Genomic DNA, 20,215 nt, shown 5'->3' with positions numbered 1-20,215 from the left:
GTTGGCAAAGTAATGTCTCTGCTTTTGAATATGCTATCTAGGTTGGTCATAACTTTCCTTCCAAGGAGTAAGCGTCTTCTAATTTCATGGCTGCAATCACCATCTGTAGTGATTTTGGAGCCCAGAAAAATAAAGTCTGACACTGTTTCCACTGTTTCTCCATCTATTTCCCATGAAGTGGTGGGACCGGATGCCATGATCTTCATTTTCTGAATATCTATAATTTCAATTCAGGCAAGCAGACCCTGATTTTTTTTGTGTGTTTTCTTTTGAAGTTTTTATTTTGTATTGAGGTATAGCCAATTAACAATATCATGATAGTTTCAGGTGAACAGTAAAGGGACTCAGCCATACATACATTAATATATGTATCCATTCTCCCTCAAACTCCGCTCTCATCCAGGCTGCCACATAACATTGAGCAGACTTCCAACAAGGACAGTAAGTCCTTGTTGACAGACCCTGATGCTTTTTAGTGACCAGTATTATAGTTTCTCTACATCTGAAGTGTGTTGCCTCCCGAAGTTGTCCCCAACAATGCAAAAGGAGTTTTCACATTTTACAAGAACAAAACAAAAAGGTAAGTTCTTCAACGTGTGAATAGATTTAAGTTGGTAACATCTGAGATTTTGGCATCATTACTTGAGTTCCTTAAAGAGGTAATAATTATGCTCCATTCCTCCAGATCTAAGAGGGTTGATGAGACTTGCTCTTTTAGTCACATTTAAACAAAGGAAAAAGACAAAAATGGTTAGGAGCTAAGAGCCCTTAGTGACTGAAATGTGAGACACACATGGACTGTGACAGATTTTCCTAAAGAGATGGAGGACATAATGCCATTCTTCTCTCGAACTACCAATCTCATTCATGCGTAATCGAATCAGGGTCCTTAGGGTCACCCATAACTGGAGGGTTTAGAGTTACTTTTACAGTTGTTGTATAATAGTGGATTTAAAGCTGTCAGTGTTGGAGGTGATGAAAACTTCGGAAAGCAGAGTCCTGAGAGGATGAAGGAATGGTTTAGGCTCATTTAGCTGTTAAACTTTAGAAAGGCAAGGTTTCGCTTTGCTTTTTTTTTTTTTTTGATTTTCAGACCCAATTCCCTTGAGACTAGTTGTTAAGTTGCAGAACAGCGTAATGTACATAGTTCAGGTTGTTCAGCTCCATAAAAGCATTCACTTAGATGGAAGAGAAACAAAGAAGAACAGTTCCTCTAGTAAGGAGTTTAATTAGCAATGTCATCTTCTGCAGTACAACAGGTATGTGGAGAGGAGATTGAGAAGGATGGATCTGCACTTTCTTTTCCTTGGGTTTTCTCAGGAAGCAAACTGTTACTCTAGTAATACAGTGGTATTACCGGTAGATTGATTCTTTTTTTTTTAATGCATTTTGGTCCAGTACAAAGAGACAGGTAGGAATGCAGAAGATTATAGATGCAGGACTTAATATAAATTTGTAATAAAAGGCAGAGGCTTTTAAATATGCTAACAGGAAAATGTGCTGCCTTTCGGCCGGGCAGCATGTTTCCTAGGAAGAAGATTGAGAATTAGGGAAAGGGTTATTTGCTTATAAGCTGCTGAGAAAATCATTTACCGTAAGTGTTCACCTGTGTGAGGCAGAGGGTTAAGGCTGTTACCTGGGTTTTTACATACAGTCCCATCTTTTGCTTTCTTGGGAGACATCTTTTCTGGTCAAATGTATCCTTGAATGTTGAATGTGGTGTTCATCCCAACCAGGAAAGAGGGAAGGAAGGAAAAGAGGAAGAACAAGAGGGCAGTCACCTTTGATAGCGTTCTTTATATATCAGGCATTGTGCTATGACTGTTCATGTGTATTATTTAATATGTTAAGATTCATTATGAAGTTTCAGATAGAAATTAAGCAACTGAAAGAAACCAATTGCTTGGGTAAGGTCAAAATAATTCAAGGAAAGTAGAAAGAATGATTATCAGAACAAAGTACTTTTAAAAGCCTCTTAAAATCCTTAAAGAGTGGGTTCTAAAGCAGTGGAATATTTAAAATGGAAGCACAAAAATTTAATGACAAGATAAAAAGAAATGAGACCATATTAGAACAATCAGAAAATTCTTTATTATTATGGTCTGCTCCTACAGCTTAATCACTTTCTAAGGGAATGCAGCAATCACTTTTAATTTAACACTTGAGTAGAAGACAGTTCAGACATAACTGCTTAAATATGAGAACCAAGTGGGAAAGCTCCTTTGACTGAATACAGATTAAGAACAGTGGCTTGAGGGAACTTGACACTAGAAATTCTCCCTTCTCCATTCCAACCTCTCCTCCACACCCAATTTTCTCTGTCATGTTTCAGAGACCCTGAGAATGACTTTCAAAGGTCTCTGAATAACCTTATGCCATTTCTTCACCCTTCCTGCTTAAAATAGAGTTTTTGCTTTTCTGTTCAAATCTTACTCACCCAGTGAGAACCAGGCAAAAGTCTTATCCTCACTGGGGCATTCTTGTTGACCCAGCCTGAAAGCCTCTTGTCCACTTTTGATCTTTGACTGCACATATTGCCTAGACTTGTCTTTGGTCAGTTCATCACCACAGTTGCTTTTAATCTGTGGTCCAAAATCATCTGGGTTTTAAGTGTTGATGTGTTTTGTCTTTTTAGCTGTTTTATAGACTCTCTACCACCATTCATGCCTTCTCGTTCCTTTCGTTGTGTCTCATGGATTGTGGTCATGTATTTGTATTTAGATAGTGATTTTTTCTCCTAATGTACATTTAAAAAAGAAAGTTATCCTGAGACTTCTCTGGTGGTTCAGTGCCTGAGACTCCACAAGTCCAATGCAGGGGGCCCAAGTTGGATCCCTGATGGGGGACTAGATTCCACATGCTGCAACTAAGATCCAGCAAAGCAAAATAAAAATAATATATTTTAGAAAAAAGAAAAAAGTTATCCTAATTCATATACATGTTCCACCCCTAGTATACACGTAAATGGTAACATGCTGATTTTTATATGCAAAATAAAGACACTGGGTCAATGCATGGAGAGCATGTGCTACTTAGAACTGGCTTTCTTTCCTAGAACTCGCTAATGCCCAGCCCCTAGCTCTCTGTGTGACCCGCACACTGAAACTTGCCAGGCTGTTACCATTGCACGGGGCTTGAGGAGAGGTGCTGCAGTGGTGCCCTTACTCTTCACAAAGCGGGGGTGGTCGGCTTTGGCCTCTGCGCTCCTCTGATTTAGCTGCTCTGAGGGTGAGATGCTTATCAAAGTTCCATGACCAGCTGAAGAGGATGATTCTCCCAGACTGTTAGACTTCCTTAAGTGATTCTTCCTCTTTCAAATGCGCTTAGCATGAAAAAGATAGAAGCACAGTGAGAGTGATAGAACATATGCAGGAATCTGTTTTTCGCTTAGTAAACTCCTGGTCCCATAGCCAATAGACCCCAATCAAACAAAGTCTGGTTACCTGCTCCTGACTCATTTGAGGAAGAAGTGAATGTATTGTCTAATAAGTATCAGTATCTATTCTTCCTATGTACACAGGGAAGAACAATTATATTAAGTTCAATAACAAAAGTTTCTTCTTCTCCTTCTTTTCTGTCTACCCCCTCCTCTTTTCTTCCTCCCCTCAGTCTTTTCCTGACTCCCCTCCTCCTCCTCCTCCTTCTAATTTCAGGCCCTGGCATAAATTAAGAGCTTACTGAATGTCAGTGGTATAATTTGAGTAAGTGAAAAGTGAAAGTCACTCAGTCATGTCCGACTCCTTGCAGCCCCGTGGACTATACAGTCCATGGAATTCTGCAGATCAGAACACTCCAAGTCAGCGTGGGTAGCCTTTTCCTTCTCCAGGGGATTTTCTCAACTCAAGGATTGAACCCAGGTCTCCTGCATTGCAGGCAGATTCTTTACCAGCTGAGCCACAAGGGAAGTCCAAGAACACTGGAGTGGGTAGACTATTCCTTCTCCAGCAGATCTTCCCGACCCAGGAGTTGAACCAGGGTCTCCTGCGTTGCAGGTGGATTCTTCAGCTGACCTATCAGGGAAGCCTTAATTTGAATAAAGGCAAGAGTAAAGTAAATTATGATCACTTAAACTCATTAGGTTAGAATTCTATGAATTGTAAATTTACAGGTTAAGACTAAATACAGATTAAGATAAATAAGAAAATTATAATAATTCATCATAAATTATCTTCCTTAAGTCTTCTATGTCTTTTTAAAATTTTTCTATGAAAGTATATCAAAAACGTGATATACTGTCTATTAACTGACACAATCCCATGTGTTCTTGCTTTTTCCTAAGAAACTATTGAATTGCTCTGAATATGGAAGTGGATCTTGCCCAGAAAACGAAAGGCCGGTAGGGGTCCAAGCTGCCATGTATTCCTTTATGTCTGGAGCCATATTCATCACAGTGTTTGGTAATCTTGCCATGATCGTTTCCATTTCCTACTTCAAACAGCTTCACACACCAACCAACTTCCTCATCCTCTCCATGGCGGTCACTGATTTCCTGCTGGGATTCACCATCATGCCATACAGTATGATAAGATCAGTGGAGAACTGCTGGTATTTTGGGCTTACATTTTGCAAGATTCATTATAGCTTTGATCTGATGCTCAGCATTACATCCATTTTCCATCTTTGCTCGGTGGCCATTGATAGATTTTATGCTATCTGTTACCCTTTACAGTATTCAATCAAAATGACGATTCCAGCCATTAAGCAGTTGCTGAGTCTCTGCTGGTCAGTCCCCGGGACATTCGCCTTCGGAGTGGTCTTCTCTGAGGCCTATGCTGATGGAATAGAAGGCTATGACATCTTGGTTGCTTGCTCTAGTTCCTGCCCAGTGATGTTCAACAAGCTATGGGGCACCACCTTGTTCATGGCAGGTTTCTTCGCTCCTGGGTCTGTGATGGTTGGAATTTATGGCAAAATTTTTGCAGTATCCAGAAAGCATGCTCGTGCAATCAACAACTTACCAGAAAATCAAAATAATCAAATGAGGAAAGACAAGAAAGCAGCCAAGACTTTAGGGATAGTGATGGGTGTTTTTTTATTATGCTGGTTTCCCTGCTTTTTCACAATTTTATTGGATCCCTTTCTGAGCTTCTCTACTCCTGTAGTTTTGTTTGATGCTTTGACATGGTTTGGCTATTTTAACTCCACATGTAATCCTTTAATATATGGTTTCTTTTATCCCTGGTTTCGCAGAGCCCTGAAGTACATTTTCCTGGGTAAAATTTTCAGCTCACATTTCCATAATACTAACTTGTTTAAAGAAAAAGAAACTGAATAGACTTATTTGTATGAGTGGAAAGAAGCAAAGGACTGGAATTTAGAAGAACAAAGTTACTTAAACTCTGTGTGTGGTGTGTGTGTGTATGTGTGACTTTGGCTACCATGGAAAGTTTTTGGTTTCTAAAACTTGAGAGGAAAAAAGAATTTTTTATTTGAACCCCAAATCCTGTCTTTTCAGAATAGTTCTTACTGCTTATAGGTAGAGAAGAAAGAAAAAAGTCAGAAAGGTGAAGAGAAGGTAGAAAAAGCCAGGAAGGGGATGAAGGGAACACACACAAAATTTTGTACTATTTGGAAGGGAGCAAAACACAAGCTGAGCTTGAGTATTGCTCTCCCCATTCTCACCATCACACACATTTTGTGTGATATTTTATTTACATTGTCTTCCTCAGAGTCTGATCAGAGGTATTTTGAAACATCGACCACTAAAAATTATAGGTAAGTAAATATGGAAACACAATTTCAAGAAGTCATATGATGTCAAGAATCAATCATTTGATAGTTGAAAATCAGCCTTTACTAGATTTTACAGTTGTGAGATTGAACCTTTTTTTTTTAATAAAATAAGAAATGGAAACTGTGTAACTGAGGCCCCAGATTCCATCCGCATTTCCGTCCGAGTATCATCTTAATCATGCAATTGACATTTTTTCTTTTTTCTATTTTCTATTTTTCTGTTTTACTAGCCAGAGAATTCCAGCCAGAGCCTTCCTTTCTTTCTCTGGCTCATTCACACTTTGTATGACTATTGGTGTTCTGATTTTTAATAAATGTGAAGTATATACCAAAAAAAGGTTGCATTTTGACTCAGTCACTCGTTTTTGCTTAAAATGTGTACATGTATCTTTGAATAATAGAGTAGCAGCAGGAGGAAGCAAAGAAGAAAGCTTCTATTTATGGTGGTGCTTCTGGGTACAAGAAGCTTTATACAGCATGTGCTATTCAATGACTTTTAAACTTTAAGTTGTGACCCATTAGTAATTTGTAAAATCCACTTAGAAGTCTGCAACCAGTGGTGTGCTAGAAAATGTTTAACATCTGGCTCTGAAAAGAAAGAAAAAAGCCCATATTTGTAGAATTTGATTTTTTATTTTCATTGAGCTGATTTCAAGCTATGAACGTAATGTCAACAGGTTCTAAAATTCCTCAAAAGTTAACCTATTCCTGCACGTGGACATAAGAGGTTCTAATTTACCACTGACTGCAAAAAATGTTTTTAATGAAAAGCAAACCAGAACAGAAGAAAGTAGATAATTTCAGAATATACTTGCATTCAGGGTAAAGATTGCCTTATGAAGTTTTCATTTAAATGTATATACACAAGTATGTTTGTGGATGTATTTTGTGTGTGTGTACGGGCTCTGTGTTTCACTGAAATTTTTTTTGTTTAATTTTTCCATTACGTTATTTCAATGAGCATTTTTTTTTTCTCTTTTTGGAAATGTTTACATCAGTTCAGTTCAGTCACTCAGTCATGTCCTACTTTTTTCGACCCCAAGAATTGCAGCATGCCAGGCCTCCCTGTCCATCACCAACTCCCGGAGTTCACTCAGACTCACGTCCACGAGTCAGTGATGCCATCCAGCCATCTCATCCTCTGTCGTCCCCTTCTCCTCCTGCCTCCAATCCCTCCCAGCATCAGAGTCTTTTCCAGTGAGTCAACTCTTCGCATGAGGTGGCCAAAGTACTGGAGTTTCAGCTTTAGCATCATTCCTTCCAAAGAACACCCAGGGCTGATCTCCTTTAGAATGCACTGGTTGGATCTCCTTGCAGTCCAAGGGACTCTCAGGAGTCTTCTCCAACACCACAGTTCAAAAGCATAAATTCTTCGGCATTCAGCCTTCTTCACAGTCCAACTCTCACATCCATACATGACTACTGGAAAAACCATAGCCTTGACTAGACAGACTTTTGTTGGCAAAGTAATGTCTCTGCTGTTGAATATGCCATTTAGGTTGGTCATAACTTTCCTTCCAAGGAGTAAGCGTCTTTTAATTTCATGGCTGCAATCACCATCTGCAGTGATTTTGGAACCCCCCAAAATAAAGTCTGACACTGTTTCCACTGTTTCCCCATCTATTTCCCATGAAGTGATGGGACCAGATGCCATGATCTTAGTTTTCTGAATGTTGAGTTTTAAGCCAACTTTTTCCCTCTCCTCTTTCACTTTCATCAAGAGGCTTTTGAGTTCCTCTTCACTTTCTGTCATAAGGGTGGTGTCATCTGCATATCTGAGGTTATTGATATTTCTCCCGGCAATCTTGATTCCAGCTTGTGCTTCTTCCAGCCCAGCGTTTCTCATGATGTACTCTGCATATAAGTTAAATAAGCAGGATGACAATATACAGCCTTGAGGTACTCCTTTTCCTATTTGGAAACAGTCTGATGTTCCATGTCCAGTTCTAACTCTTGCTTCCTGACCTGCATATAGGTTTCTCAAGAGGCCCCACAAATGTGCTTTGATCTTAGTTCACTGCACAGATGACAATGAAACAGTGACTGCCCAGAAGTCAGCTTAAGTGGTGTCTTGCCTGGTTGCCTGAAGATGGGCTGACCCGTGTTCTCCAGACCTTGTATGTCGCTTCCATCCTTGCTGTCCTAATGATAGGTTGGTCTCACCCAATAGCCTATGAGGTAGAGGTGGAACAGTGCATCTTCTTTGAAATGGTGTTCTTTTTACAGAATGATAGTGTTTGTGATGGTGGTTGTTGTTTATTATGGTGTTTATGGATGAAATAACAATTTGTCAGTCCTATCTGGTCCAAAAGTTTCTCATGATGCTTCTCTCTATTAGAATCCTCCTCATATTTTAAAAATCATTCAAGTAGCTAAACATTCTACTCATTTATTCCCCTTTCACTGAAACATAATTTTCTTCACACTTAAAAAATTATTTTAACCATATTTAACTGTACAGTTCAGAGGCACTAAGTACATTCACATTGTTGTGCAACTCTCACCACCATCCATCTCTCAGATTTTTCACCTTCTTCAACCAGACTTTGTTCCCATTAAAAACTCCCCATCCCCCTTCCCCACCTTACTACCCTCTACTCCCAAACCCTTGGCAGCTACCAGAGTACTTTATGACTCTATGGATTTGAATCTTCTAGGTATCTCATAGAAGTGGAATCATATCACCAGCCATCTACTTCATACATAGCAGTGTACACTTGTCAATCCCTATTTTCCAATTCATCCCACCCTCTCCCTCCCCTCTTGGTGTCCATACATTTGTTCTCTAAGTCTGTGTCTCTATGAGGCACTTTTTAGTTTCAGAATGTGGTCATCCTGGCTTGTTCACTAGTTCAAATACAGTAGTAACCCAGCATCCTATCTGCTTTCCTCCTTCCACTGTTCACCCTGCATTCATTCCCAAAGTCAGTACTGTTTCCCCTCACACTCAAAATTTTATAGACCATTATAGATGAGAAAGCTGAACCCAAGGGAGATTGAATGATTTGCCCCAGATTATACAATTTTCTATTGTATTGAAGCTGAAACGCCAATGCTTTGGCCACCTGATGTGAAGAACTGACTCACTGGAAAAGACTCTGATGCTGGGAAGATTGAAGGCAGGAGGAGGATGAGATGACAGAGGATGAGATGGTTGGATAGCACCACCGACTTGATGGATATGGGTTTGAGCAGGCTATGGGTGTTGGTCGGAGAAGGCAATGGCACCCAACTCCAGTACTCTTGCCTGGAGAATCCCATGGATGGAGGAGCCTGGTAGGCTGCAGTCCATGGGGTCGCTAGAGTCGGACACGACTGAACGACTTCACTTTCACTTTTCACTTTCATGCATTGGAGAAGGAAATGGCAACCCACTCCAGTGTTCTTGCCTGGAGAATCCCAGGGATGGTGGAGCCTGGTGGGCTGCCATCTATGGGGTCGCACAGAGTCGGACACGACTGAAGTGACTTAGCAGTAGCAGCAGCATGGGCGTTGGTGATGGACAGGGAAGCCTGGCGTGCTACAGTCCACGGGGTCGAAAAGAGTCGGACACGACTGAGCAAATGAATGGAACTGAACTGATACAATTTTCTTTAGAAGCAGAACTAGAACTTAGCTTTCTGGACTCCTGATTTACTACACTAGTTTTTATCAAGATTTAATGGGATTGTATACTTTTGTTTTTTTAACTAAGGATTCTATTAAACTGGAACAAATCACTGAAGCAAAGATAAATACTTTTCTCCCATCCCAATATCTTCTCATTTCATCCAGGAATCAAAGTGTAAACTGAGGCCTTTTATGATTTGGACAATTATTTCTACTTTGGATATCAGCCAACATTTAGTTTAGCTACATAAGTCTATATGTTTTTAAGATACAGAAATTTTACTACCCTATTTTACCAGAATGAAGCCCAAATGACCATGAAATTGATATGAAATTGTCATCCTTTATTTGGAAAAAAAAGCACTGAAAACTATCTGGGATATTAAAAATAGACAGAATAGGTTAATATCCCTCAGGAAAGAGAGATAAAAGAGCAATTCCACTGGGGCTGTGCACTTAGTTTCCCTCTAGGAACTCCTGAATCTGTGTTCTTCACTCCAGTCCTCTGGAGAGAAGAGATAAACTTTTATGAGTCAGATATCTCAGTCCTTGACACTACACTGTCTACAATCCTGACTTGATGCCTGCAAAGCCACCAGAAGAGACACAATGATTCACAACTAAGTTATCAAGAGAGGGAAGGTACTGAGTCAATGAAAAGAATTAGAAATGTACTATCCTAGTTTTTTTAAATCTGATTTATTCTCTTCTCCAAAATAACTGAATAACAGTAACTAAATTTTACAAAGAACCCAAAATTGTTACAAATAGCATGCAAGAGAGAAGGCAGGATTTTTTTCCAACTGCAAAACAATTATTATGAAAAAAGTTTTTAAATTTTACATCAAAATGGCAAGGTTTAAAGTCTCTATGTAGGGCATTTTTAAAATGTTTTTGCAGATAACAGGAACTATGCAAGACATGATTTATAGTAAATGTAAGTTACATATGTGTTTTAGTAATGTTAAAATGCACTCTCCTCTTTGATAATATATCTAAAAAAAAAAAAAACTCTTGGTATATACTATTTAATTCACTGCCAGACACTACACATCTCACTTTTGATATTTTTTTTCTCTTGCAAGCAACATTTACTTGAGTTAGTCTGTCACTCTTTACTCCTCAAGATTATCCACTCATTTCATACGCAAAGAGTGTCCAGACTAAAAATACAGCTTCCTTATTGTCTAGAACCATTCTTCCAGAATTCAATGGTCATGTAAATAACATATTATCCTGCCAAAATGTGCATTGGTGGGAGGGGTCTGAGATTTTTCATTTCCAAAAATGTTCCCAGGAGATGAGGTCATCCATAGCTGATTACAGGCCATAATTTAATTAGCAAGGACCGTATGAAAGAAATATGAACAGATGAAGCCATAGACTTTCTTATTGATATTATTATTATTTCCCATTCTTAGAGAGCAAACAATCGTGGGAAGCTTATTGCAGCAGGAACCAAAGGACCTGGATTGCAATGTTAGTTACAGCATTTAGTAACAACTTCTCCCTCAAGACCTTGGTTACATTCTATACCTGAAAAAGTTGGGAGAAGGCAGTGGAAATGTGCCTTTTAATTTAAAAACTTTAAAATATCCAAATTTTTGTTGGCTGAGTTTCATTTGGAATACTGTATGTTTGCTGCTAAGTCACTTCAGTCGTGTCCGACTCTGTGTGACCCCATAGACGGCAGGCCACCAGGCTCCCCTGTCCCTGGGATTCTCCAGGTAAGAAAACTGGAGTGGGTTGCCATTTCCTTCTCCAATCATGAAAGTGAAAAGTGAAAGGGAAGTCGCTCAGTCATGTCCGACTCCCAGCGACCCCATGGACTGCAGCCTACCAGGCTCCTCTGTCCATGGGGAGAGGATTTATTAGGTACTTTCTAAATAAGCCATAAAAAAGAACAAATTTGAGTAAGCTCTAGTGAGGTGGATGAAGTAAATCAGAAGGAGAAAAACAAATACAGTGTATTAATGCATATATATGGAATCTAGAAAAATTATATTGATGAACCTATTTGCAGGGAGGGAATGGACATGCAGATGTAGAGATTGGATGCAGACATAGAGATTAGACTTGTGGACACAGTGCAGGAGGGAGAGAGTGGGGCGAATGCAGAAAGTAGCATCAGCTACTTTATGTATACACTGTAAGGTGTAAGATGGATAGCTGGTGAGAATGTGCTGTGTAGCACGTGGAGCCCAGCCTGCAGCTCTGTGACGACCTGGAGGGATGGTGGGGTGGGGGGTGTTCGGGAGGAAGGGAATGTATGTATAATTATGGCTGATCTGAGCTGTTGTATGGCAGAAACCAACACAACATTATACAATTTTTTAAAAAAATATTTAAATAAACAAGATTTACTGTTTCCCTAATGATTTAATCTTTCTCAAACCAAATGTCTCTAATACCATGAGACAAAGTGCCTATTATGTAGATTTCTCAATGTGTTAAAATTAATTTCTTTCCATTTAATTCAGCAAGCCATTACTGCTTACCTGAGATGAACGCAGATCCGTACTAAACATTGCCAGGCTTAGACAGTTAAGGGCATTTTATCTCATTAACTGTAAACTTCTCAAAAAATTGAATTGTAAATTAACGTAATGTATGTTTTTAAAGTGTTGTGCTAAGAAAAGGATAAAATAAAAGGCATTTGAAATCAAAGTCAGCTGTAAAATGGGGAAGACAATATAACTTTAAGATCTTTAGTCATCCCAATAGTCCAGCTGGGAGAGTGAAAAAAGGTTTCTAGAAGGCAATGATATTTGAGCTGAGCCTTCAGGTTTTCAAGAGATTGAAGGGTCAGGTGGAGAAAAGGGGACTGGCCAAACCACAGGTGTTTGCAGGGAATATAGAGACTACATGACCAAAGGTTGCGGAGTATTGTAGATTGAAGGGAGGAGGGGTTACAACTGGGGTTTCCATGCCAACAGATGCGGAAAAGATTTATCATTTATCACAGGCGAACTAGTGCTCCGATGTTCTAGCCAAAGCATGTTTTTCCAGACCTTTTCCGTGTATCCACCAAAAAAAGTACACATAGACTTGATAAAACATTTATTTAGATCAATTTCCATTGGACCTCATACTTCTTTGATAGTTGTAGTAAAGATTTTTCTCTTCTGTTTGTTTTTCAAGAATGCTATAGTTTATGGCTATTTATGAGAAAGATATTTACTATGGTTTTAATTTTCACTCTCCTTTCTCTCCCTGCTCTCTGACATGGAGGTCTCTCTGCCTGTTTCTGGTATGTATTTACTGTCAGTTAAAATATTTTTCCTGCTCCCAGATGTTTTTAAGAAGATTGTTTTCAAGGTGTTATCTCTGCCCATTGCGAACTGCCATATGGTTTTATGAAGCTTACTTACAGACTGTGATTCCATTTATTTGGAATAAATTAATCATTTGTCATAGAAATCAGCCACAGAAAAAAAATTTTTTCTTCTCTTTATCTTAGCTTTCAGCACAGCATTTGAATGCAGTCTACTTATTGTCATCCCTGGAATGGTTTCCAAGCAGTTCTGTTATTGTAATAATCATTATGGTCTATGTAAGATGTTAGAGAACTTACAGAAAAGATCCAACATCATGGATTTTTGCAAATTTTAAACTTTTGCTTATCTTTCCTGTTATACTACATGTACCATTTACACTGTTGCAATATAGATACTGTTCAAATTTTGAAATTACTCATAAAATCATACTTTTATCTTTATTTAATAAAAATATTAACACAAATCTGCTGTTTGAATGGCATCTACTGTTTAGGCTAAGCATGATTTTGGAGCTTTAAAAAATAGAATTTATATTTGAGACTTGGAGTTTAAGATTTTTTTTTAATAGATATTATAAAAATTGACATTACTTTCTGACTGATGGAGAGAGAAATGAAACAGTTATTATTGGTGTTAGTTCCAGGTCTTTGCATTGATCCTACTTTCAATAAAAAGTCTCTTTGTCCTAACTGAAAGACATAAACAGAGACATTCAGAAAAGTCTACATTTTGAGACGTGGATTTGAAAAGTTATATAGTTCTCTTAAGCAGTTTCCTAACAGCTGAAATACTTTAGGCTTCAGCCTTAGATGCCAGGAAACACATTACAATCAAAATTTAAAGGAGAAAGTGAAAGCACATTATTTATCAACCTTATCTAAGTTCAAACAAATAAAAAATTAAACATTTAATTTGAGTTAGTATATTAAAGAACTAACAACATTAATGTTTATTTTCCATTGCTAATCCATCTGATGTGATTTTTTTCAACAGATAAAAAGGAGGAAAAACTAAATTTAGATAATAGTGTACTTTGCCTGCATGTTCATGGACTTAGAAGTATGTAAGTGTAGTTGTAAGTTGTAAGTCTCCCACATAGTATTTTCTTTAATTTTTCAGAGTATCTGAATCAGCAGGAAGAACACTTCCAACTCTGCAAAGGTAAGGCACCAAACAATGCATAAGGGACGTTAAAGCCAGTATAACCCCATCCTGGCTTCCCTGATGACTTAGCGGGTAAGGAATCCACCAGCAACGCAGAAGACACAGAAGATGTAAGTTCAATCCTTGGGTTGGGATGATCCCCTGGAGCAGGAAATGACAATTCACTCCAGTATGCCTGCCTGGAAAATCCCATGGGCAGAGCAGCCTGGCGGGCTACAGTCCATAGGGTTGCAAAGAGTTGGACATGACTGAGAACACATAACTCCATCCTAACAAAGTCATGGAGCACTGAGTGGGTTCTTATGCCACCACTGCCACCATCTCCCAAAGGCATTTAGCTGAAACCCCTGCAGCAGTTTTTTCTTTTTTTTCCTTTTACTAATACCTTCATATCCGTATCTGAACTCAAAATCCTTAGGTCTTATCTCACTAGCCTAAAGGATCAGTAAAATATGTTTAGAGAAAATCTCTCAGGTCTGCCTCTCTAAATGCTACTCTGGGAGTGATTCTTTTATAGCAGTATTAGAAGCAATTTAATACAGAAAGATACTTTATGAAGTGAGCTCCTGAAATTATTCGATTCTTTTCAGCAAAGTTATAAGTGTATTGAAACAGTTGCTTTTATTGGAACAATGGAAGTATTTTAAAACAGCCATAATTTCACATTTATGTATATACTTATTCATTCATAAATATGCATCTAGTGCCTGCTACAAGCATTAACCTAAGTACCAAGAATTCAGGGAAAACAAGAGACTAGTCCTTTGCCTCCCAGTAGAATAAGAGAAAGGCATGCCTATGATCAATATGAGTCATGCGAAATTTGATTGGCCAAAGTGTGAATAAAGAAGGATGAAATGAAAGAGAAGGATGAAATAGAGTAAAATTGACTAAAACGGGAAAGAGTGAGCAGTTGAGGTTTTTCACTTTCAAATGCAGCAAACAACTCAGAAAGTAAGCACCATTTATATAATTTTAAATATTTATATATTATAATTGAAATGAATTAATGACAGGTGACTTCATTGTACTTTCAGGGCTGAAATTTCCTGGGATCATTTTAAGAGGAGAAGAAACATTGACTTACCTTCCAAAAAAGGAGTTTAAAGAGATAAAGCACCATGGATCTAACTTATATTCCTGAAGATGTATCCAGTTGTCCAACATTTGGAAATAAATCCTGTCCTCCCACCAACCGCCATTTTCATATTCGAGTAATAATGTACTCAATTATGATCGGAGCCATGTTCATCACTATCTTTGGAAACTTGGTTATAATCATTTCCATATCACATTTCAAGCAGCTTCACTCTCCCACAAATTTTCTGATCCTCTCCATGGCAACCACAGACTTTCTGCTGGGTTTGGTCATTATGCCATATAGCATGGTGCGATCAGTAGAGAGCTGCTGGTATTTTGGGGATGGCTTTTGTAAATTCCACACAAGCTTTGACATGATGCTAAGTCTGGCCTCCATTTTCCACCTCTGCTCCATTGCTATTGATAGATTTTATGCTGTGTGTTACCCTCTACACTACACAACCACAATGACCATCTCCATGATAAAGTGGCTGCTTGCAGTTTGCTGGTCAGCCCCTGCTCTTTTTTCTTTTGGTTTAGTTCTATCCAAGGCCAATGTTTCTGGTATGCAGAACTATGAGATTCTTGTTGCTTGCTTCAATTTCTGCGCACTTGCTTTCAACAAATTTTGGGGGACAATATTGTTCACTACATGTTTTTTTACTCCTGGCTCCGTTATGGTTGGTATTTATGGCAAAATCTTTATTGTTTCCAAACGACATGCTCGAGTTATAGACAACATGCCTGAAAACACAAAGGGGGAAGTGAGAAAAAACTTATCCAAGAGAAAGGATCGCAAAGCAGCCAAGACCCTGGGTATAGTAATGGGAGTGTTTCTAGCTTGCTGGTTGCCTTGTTTTCTTGCTGTTTTGATTGACCCATATCTAGGCTACTCCACTCCCATGATAGTACTTGATCTTTTAGTGTGGCTTGGGTACTTCAACTCCACTTGCAATCCTCTCATTCATGGCTTCTTTTATCCATGGTTTCGGAAAGCTCTTAAATATATAGTGTCAGGAAAAATATTTAGCTCCCATTCAGAAAGTGCAAATCTGTTTCCTGAAGCACATTAATAAAAAGGCCATTACAAGTGAATGGAGTATTGAAAGTGAGATTATTATAATTTTGACCTGAAGCATGTACGTTACATCCCCAGGTCACTGCAAATATTATTTTATTAAATTTCAATAATTCTAGATCCAAGAATAATTTAATAATATAATTCAAATATATAGGTTCAAATTGTGTCTTGAAGCATAATATTCAGTAAGGACTACTTCATTCATTATAGTTTTTATTCCCTGTACTTGTTACATGCACCATGAAATTAAGACATTTGCTCTTTGAAGGAAAGCTATGACAAACCTAGGGAGCATATTAAAAAGCAGAGACATCACTTTGCTGACAAAAATCCGTATAGTCAAAGCTATGGTTTTTCCAGTAATCATGTATGGATGTGAGAATTGGATCATAAAGAAAGCTGAATGTGGAAGAATTGATGCTTTTGAACTGTGGTGTTGGAGAAGACTCTTGAAAATCTCTTGGATTGCAAGCAGATCAAACCAGTCAATCCTAAAAGAAATCAATCCTGAATATTCATCAGAAGGACTGGTGCTGAAACTGAAGCTCCAATACTTTGGCTGCCTGATGTAAAGAGCTGACTCATTGCACTCATTAGAAAAGACGCTGATGCTGGGAAAGATTGAGGGGGCAGGAGGAGAAGGGTTGGCAGAGGATGAGATGGTCAGATAGCATCACTAATGCAATGGACATGAATTTGAGCAAACTCTGGGAGATAGTGGAGGACAGAGGAGCCTGGTGTGCTGCAGTGCATGGGGTCACAAAGAAGCGGACACAACTTAGTCACTGAACAACTATTTGTTGGTAGAAAAGCAAATGTGCATAATACATGTATAATTGGTAGCCAATGAATATTTTTATGCTTACCAAAGAGTATTTATTAACCCAATTTGACTACTGGTCTTGAAGTGAATATTTTAGGTTCTGTCCAGGAAGAGACATGTTAGGTTGTGAGAGCAAGGCCAGGATCCTTCTTCCTGAGAGTCTCAGAAGACCATGGACATGATCCTATTATGCCACTCCCTTCACAGATGAGGACATTAAAACAGACTTGAATTCCTTCAGTAGTAGATACACTTCACATCCAGTGATTGGGCTGCTCTGTTTGGCTTCCTTAAACTTTTAAAACTTTTATCTGTTTCTGTATTTTTGAACAATTCCCTTACTCTTAAAAACTTCACGCTCTGTGTGTTAGAGATTAATTATTCATGATATTTGTTAAAGACTGTAAGGCAGACTTTATTCAAGGAAAGCTTCTACAATAGGGTTTTTGTAGTAAAGTAGAGAGATCAAATTCAACTCTAACAATGTGGGATTTGTTCCCATGGGACTGGGTTGTGAGTAGTGGATTGAAAATTATTAAGAGGAAACATCAAGGAGCGTTCTTGCTAGACTGACTCATCGGAATTCTTGCTGAACGTAGGGCAGAGTGATAAGATAGTGAGGCTAGTCAGATACCAAGAGTGGGGGAGTTTTTGCTAAGCTGACTTAGCAGGATTCTTGCTCAGTCTAGAGTCTACCACAGCAAAGAAGTCCAAGTTTGGCGTAGGCAAGCAGAGGAGTCATAGGAGCTTGATTAAAATTTGATCAAAGGAGAGAGTCTTTGTCCTGTGTGTGTGTGTCTCTGTGTGTGTGTTTATGCCCATGTGCTTCTCAGGGAAGCAGGATTAGGAATTTTCAAAGTGGGAAGGGAGCAGTGTAGGGATGGCCAGCTTTAGTATGTACAACATTAGCATGTGATTATTAGACTGAACATATAAATCTATCTAAATATAAATGGGACAATCTATTAGAATGGACTTAGCTAGTTTCATGAAATATATAGCCAAGAGGCTACAGGAAAATTGTCTACATTCACTGAGATAGATATTGGATACTCAGTAAAGGATAAGAATATTTACTTAGAATTGATTCTCAGCATATGCCTCTTTTCTCACCATGTTAGCTAGTGTTCTTGCCTCCCATTTTACAGCTTTGCAATCTACTCTGCACAATTATCCCAAGTTGACACTTTCCTCTTAAATATCTTACATGGTTTCCAAGATAAATCCCTTCTGCTTGTCCAAGCCTTCTCCACGAACTGTGTAGAAAGCACAGATTCGAATTAGGATGTACAAGGTCTCTTGCCCTGGAGTGTCTAATGGATGGCATTTTACCAATAGGAAACAGTGGCAGGAGATGTGAGGATGGAAGGAGGGGCAATCGGGGTGCTTAGGCCACCTCCCTGCCAAGTTACCCTGGGGCTGGCTGACTCCTTCAGGAAAGGCCATTCAGACCCTTTTTCCATATAGCCATCCTCTAGTGCTCCTGGTACCACCCTCATCTTCTGTCAATTCCAGCCAAGGTAATGCTCCTGTGCTCAGTCGTGTCTGCCTCTTTGTGACTTGATGGCCTATAGCCCACAAGGTTCCTCTGTCCATAGGATTTTCCTACTACTGCTGCCCTGGGTGCTAGAATTTTCTGGCTGGTTTCCTTAAACACTGCCCACATCTTTGTAAATAGTTTCTTTCTTTCTTCTTCTTTTTTTTTTAAATTAAACTCTCCTCAATCATACAGGTTGATTGTGCCAACTGTTTCCTACTGGACCAAGAACGAATGTAGCTTTTCATTGTTTTGAGATAAAATTTTGAAACTCCCCTCAAAGACATCAGGTTTGTATAGGCCTGACTTGGCCTTTCTTTGTGTTTCTACACAAACTTAGTCACTCTTCTGAAGTCTACCCTCCTCTAAAGGAATCACTGGCCCCCTAATAAGTCATCCCCACTTTGTTGGCCCTACCTGAGGGTAATTCACCCTCCTCCACTTGGCAAACTTCTTTTTCTTTTGAAGATCAGTTGTCATCTTGAGATTTCTGGTGTCCTTTTGTGTATAAAAAAGAGTATTTAAGATAATTTTGGCTTTAAGAATTAATATTTTATTCAGAAAATAATATTGAAGAAATTAGCTCTTCTTTTAAAATTTAACTTATAATTTCTATTGAACTTTATTTAACTTAGAATATAAGTTATTCTACACTTAGTAAATTTTCACAACATCTTTTAAGAAGCAGTTAGAGACTTAGGTAGTTGAATTCCTTCAATATTTTTATTTACATTTATCAAATTAAAATTTCAAGGTCACTTTTTGAAAATTTAATTGTCAAATATACATAAAACATTCCCCAGTACCTAGCTCTTGCAAATGTAAGGACTTACAAATATGGTAAATTTAAAAATCTTAACAATTATAATAACTTTAGTAAACTTAGCAAACTTTACTTCTTCCTCTCAACTTAAAAATCATGGCTAAATCAATGATTTAATGACATATATTTAAGTGGGAATCATAAAGCTTTTGTAGTAAATGCTAAATTCCCTTAAACATTGCAAATACTGAAAATGACAAATGTACAAAAATTACTTTTAAACTGAGCACAAACTATATTAATACTATGTGGTTGATTTGCTTCATCTACCTGGGAAGAAATTTCTAAAAAGAAGTTTTGTAAACCCAGATGAATGTGTAAAGAAAACAGTATTTTCCTATCATTCTTATTCATTTTATGATGAAAATCCTTAGAGGCTGTAAAAGTTAATTTTGACCAGTTAATTTAAACATGGATAATTTGATTCTATTTTTTATAAATAAACTTTGATACCCTCTAAACATTTTGGGCTCCAAAATCACTGCAGATGGTGACTGCAGCCATGAAATTAAAAGACGCTTACTCCTTGGAAGGAAAGTTATGACCAACTTAGATAGCATATTCAAAAGCAGAGATATTACTTTGCCAACAAAGGTCTGTCTAGTCAAGGCTATGGTTTTTCCAGTGGTCATGTATGGATGTGAGAGTTGGACTGTGAAGAAAGCTGAGCGCCGAAGAACTGATGCTTTTGAACTGTGGTGTTGGAGAAGACTCCTGAGAGTCCCTTGGACTGCAAGGAGATCCAACCAGTGCATTCTAAAGGAGATCAGTCCTGGGTGTTCATTGGAAGGACTGATACTGAGGCTGAAACTCCAAAACTTTGGCCACCTCATGCGAAGAGTTGAAAAAGACTCACTGGAAAAGACTCTGATGCTGGGAGGGATTGGGGGCAGGAAGAGAAGGGGACGACAGAGGATGAGATGGCTGGATGGCATCACCAACTCGATGGACATGAGTTTGGGTGAATTCCAGGAGTTGGTGATGGACAGGGAGGCCTGGCGTGCTGCAATTCATGGGGTCACAAAGAGTCGGACATGACTGAGCAACTGAACTGAATTGATCTGAAATGAAACATTGGGTATTTAAA

The 20,215-nt window shown here is 38.5% G+C and overlaps 2 protein-coding genes across 2 annotated transcripts; both read left to right on the top strand.

Moving 5' to 3' along the window:
* Window positions 1-4,354: 4,354 nt before the first annotated feature.
* TAAR2 (trace amine associated receptor 2) lies at window positions 4,355-5,275 on the top strand. Its single transcript, NM_001191222.2, has one exon. The coding sequence runs from the start codon at window positions 4,355-4,357 to the stop codon at window positions 5,273-5,275; it is 921 nt and encodes a 306-aa protein (NP_001178151.2).
* Window positions 5,276-14,837: 9,562 nt separating this feature from the next.
* TAAR3 (trace amine-associated receptor 3) lies at window positions 14,838-16,002 on the top strand. Its single transcript, XM_010808581.4, has one exon. It carries the CDS (start codon window positions 14,906-14,908, stop codon window positions 15,935-15,937), a length of 1,032 nt encoding a protein of 343 aa, XP_010806883.2. The 5' UTR covers window positions 14,838-14,905; the 3' UTR covers window positions 15,938-16,002.
* Window positions 16,003-20,215: the final 4,213 nt, after the last annotated feature.

Source organism: Bos taurus, chromosome 9 (assembly GCF_002263795.3).
Source record: "Bos taurus isolate L1 Dominette 01449 registration number 42190680 breed Hereford chromosome 9, ARS-UCD2.0, whole genome shotgun sequence".
Lineage (NCBI taxonomy): Eukaryota > Metazoa > Chordata > Mammalia > Artiodactyla > Bovidae > Bos > Bos taurus.
This window is presented reverse-complemented; position numbering and strand designations above follow the sequence as displayed.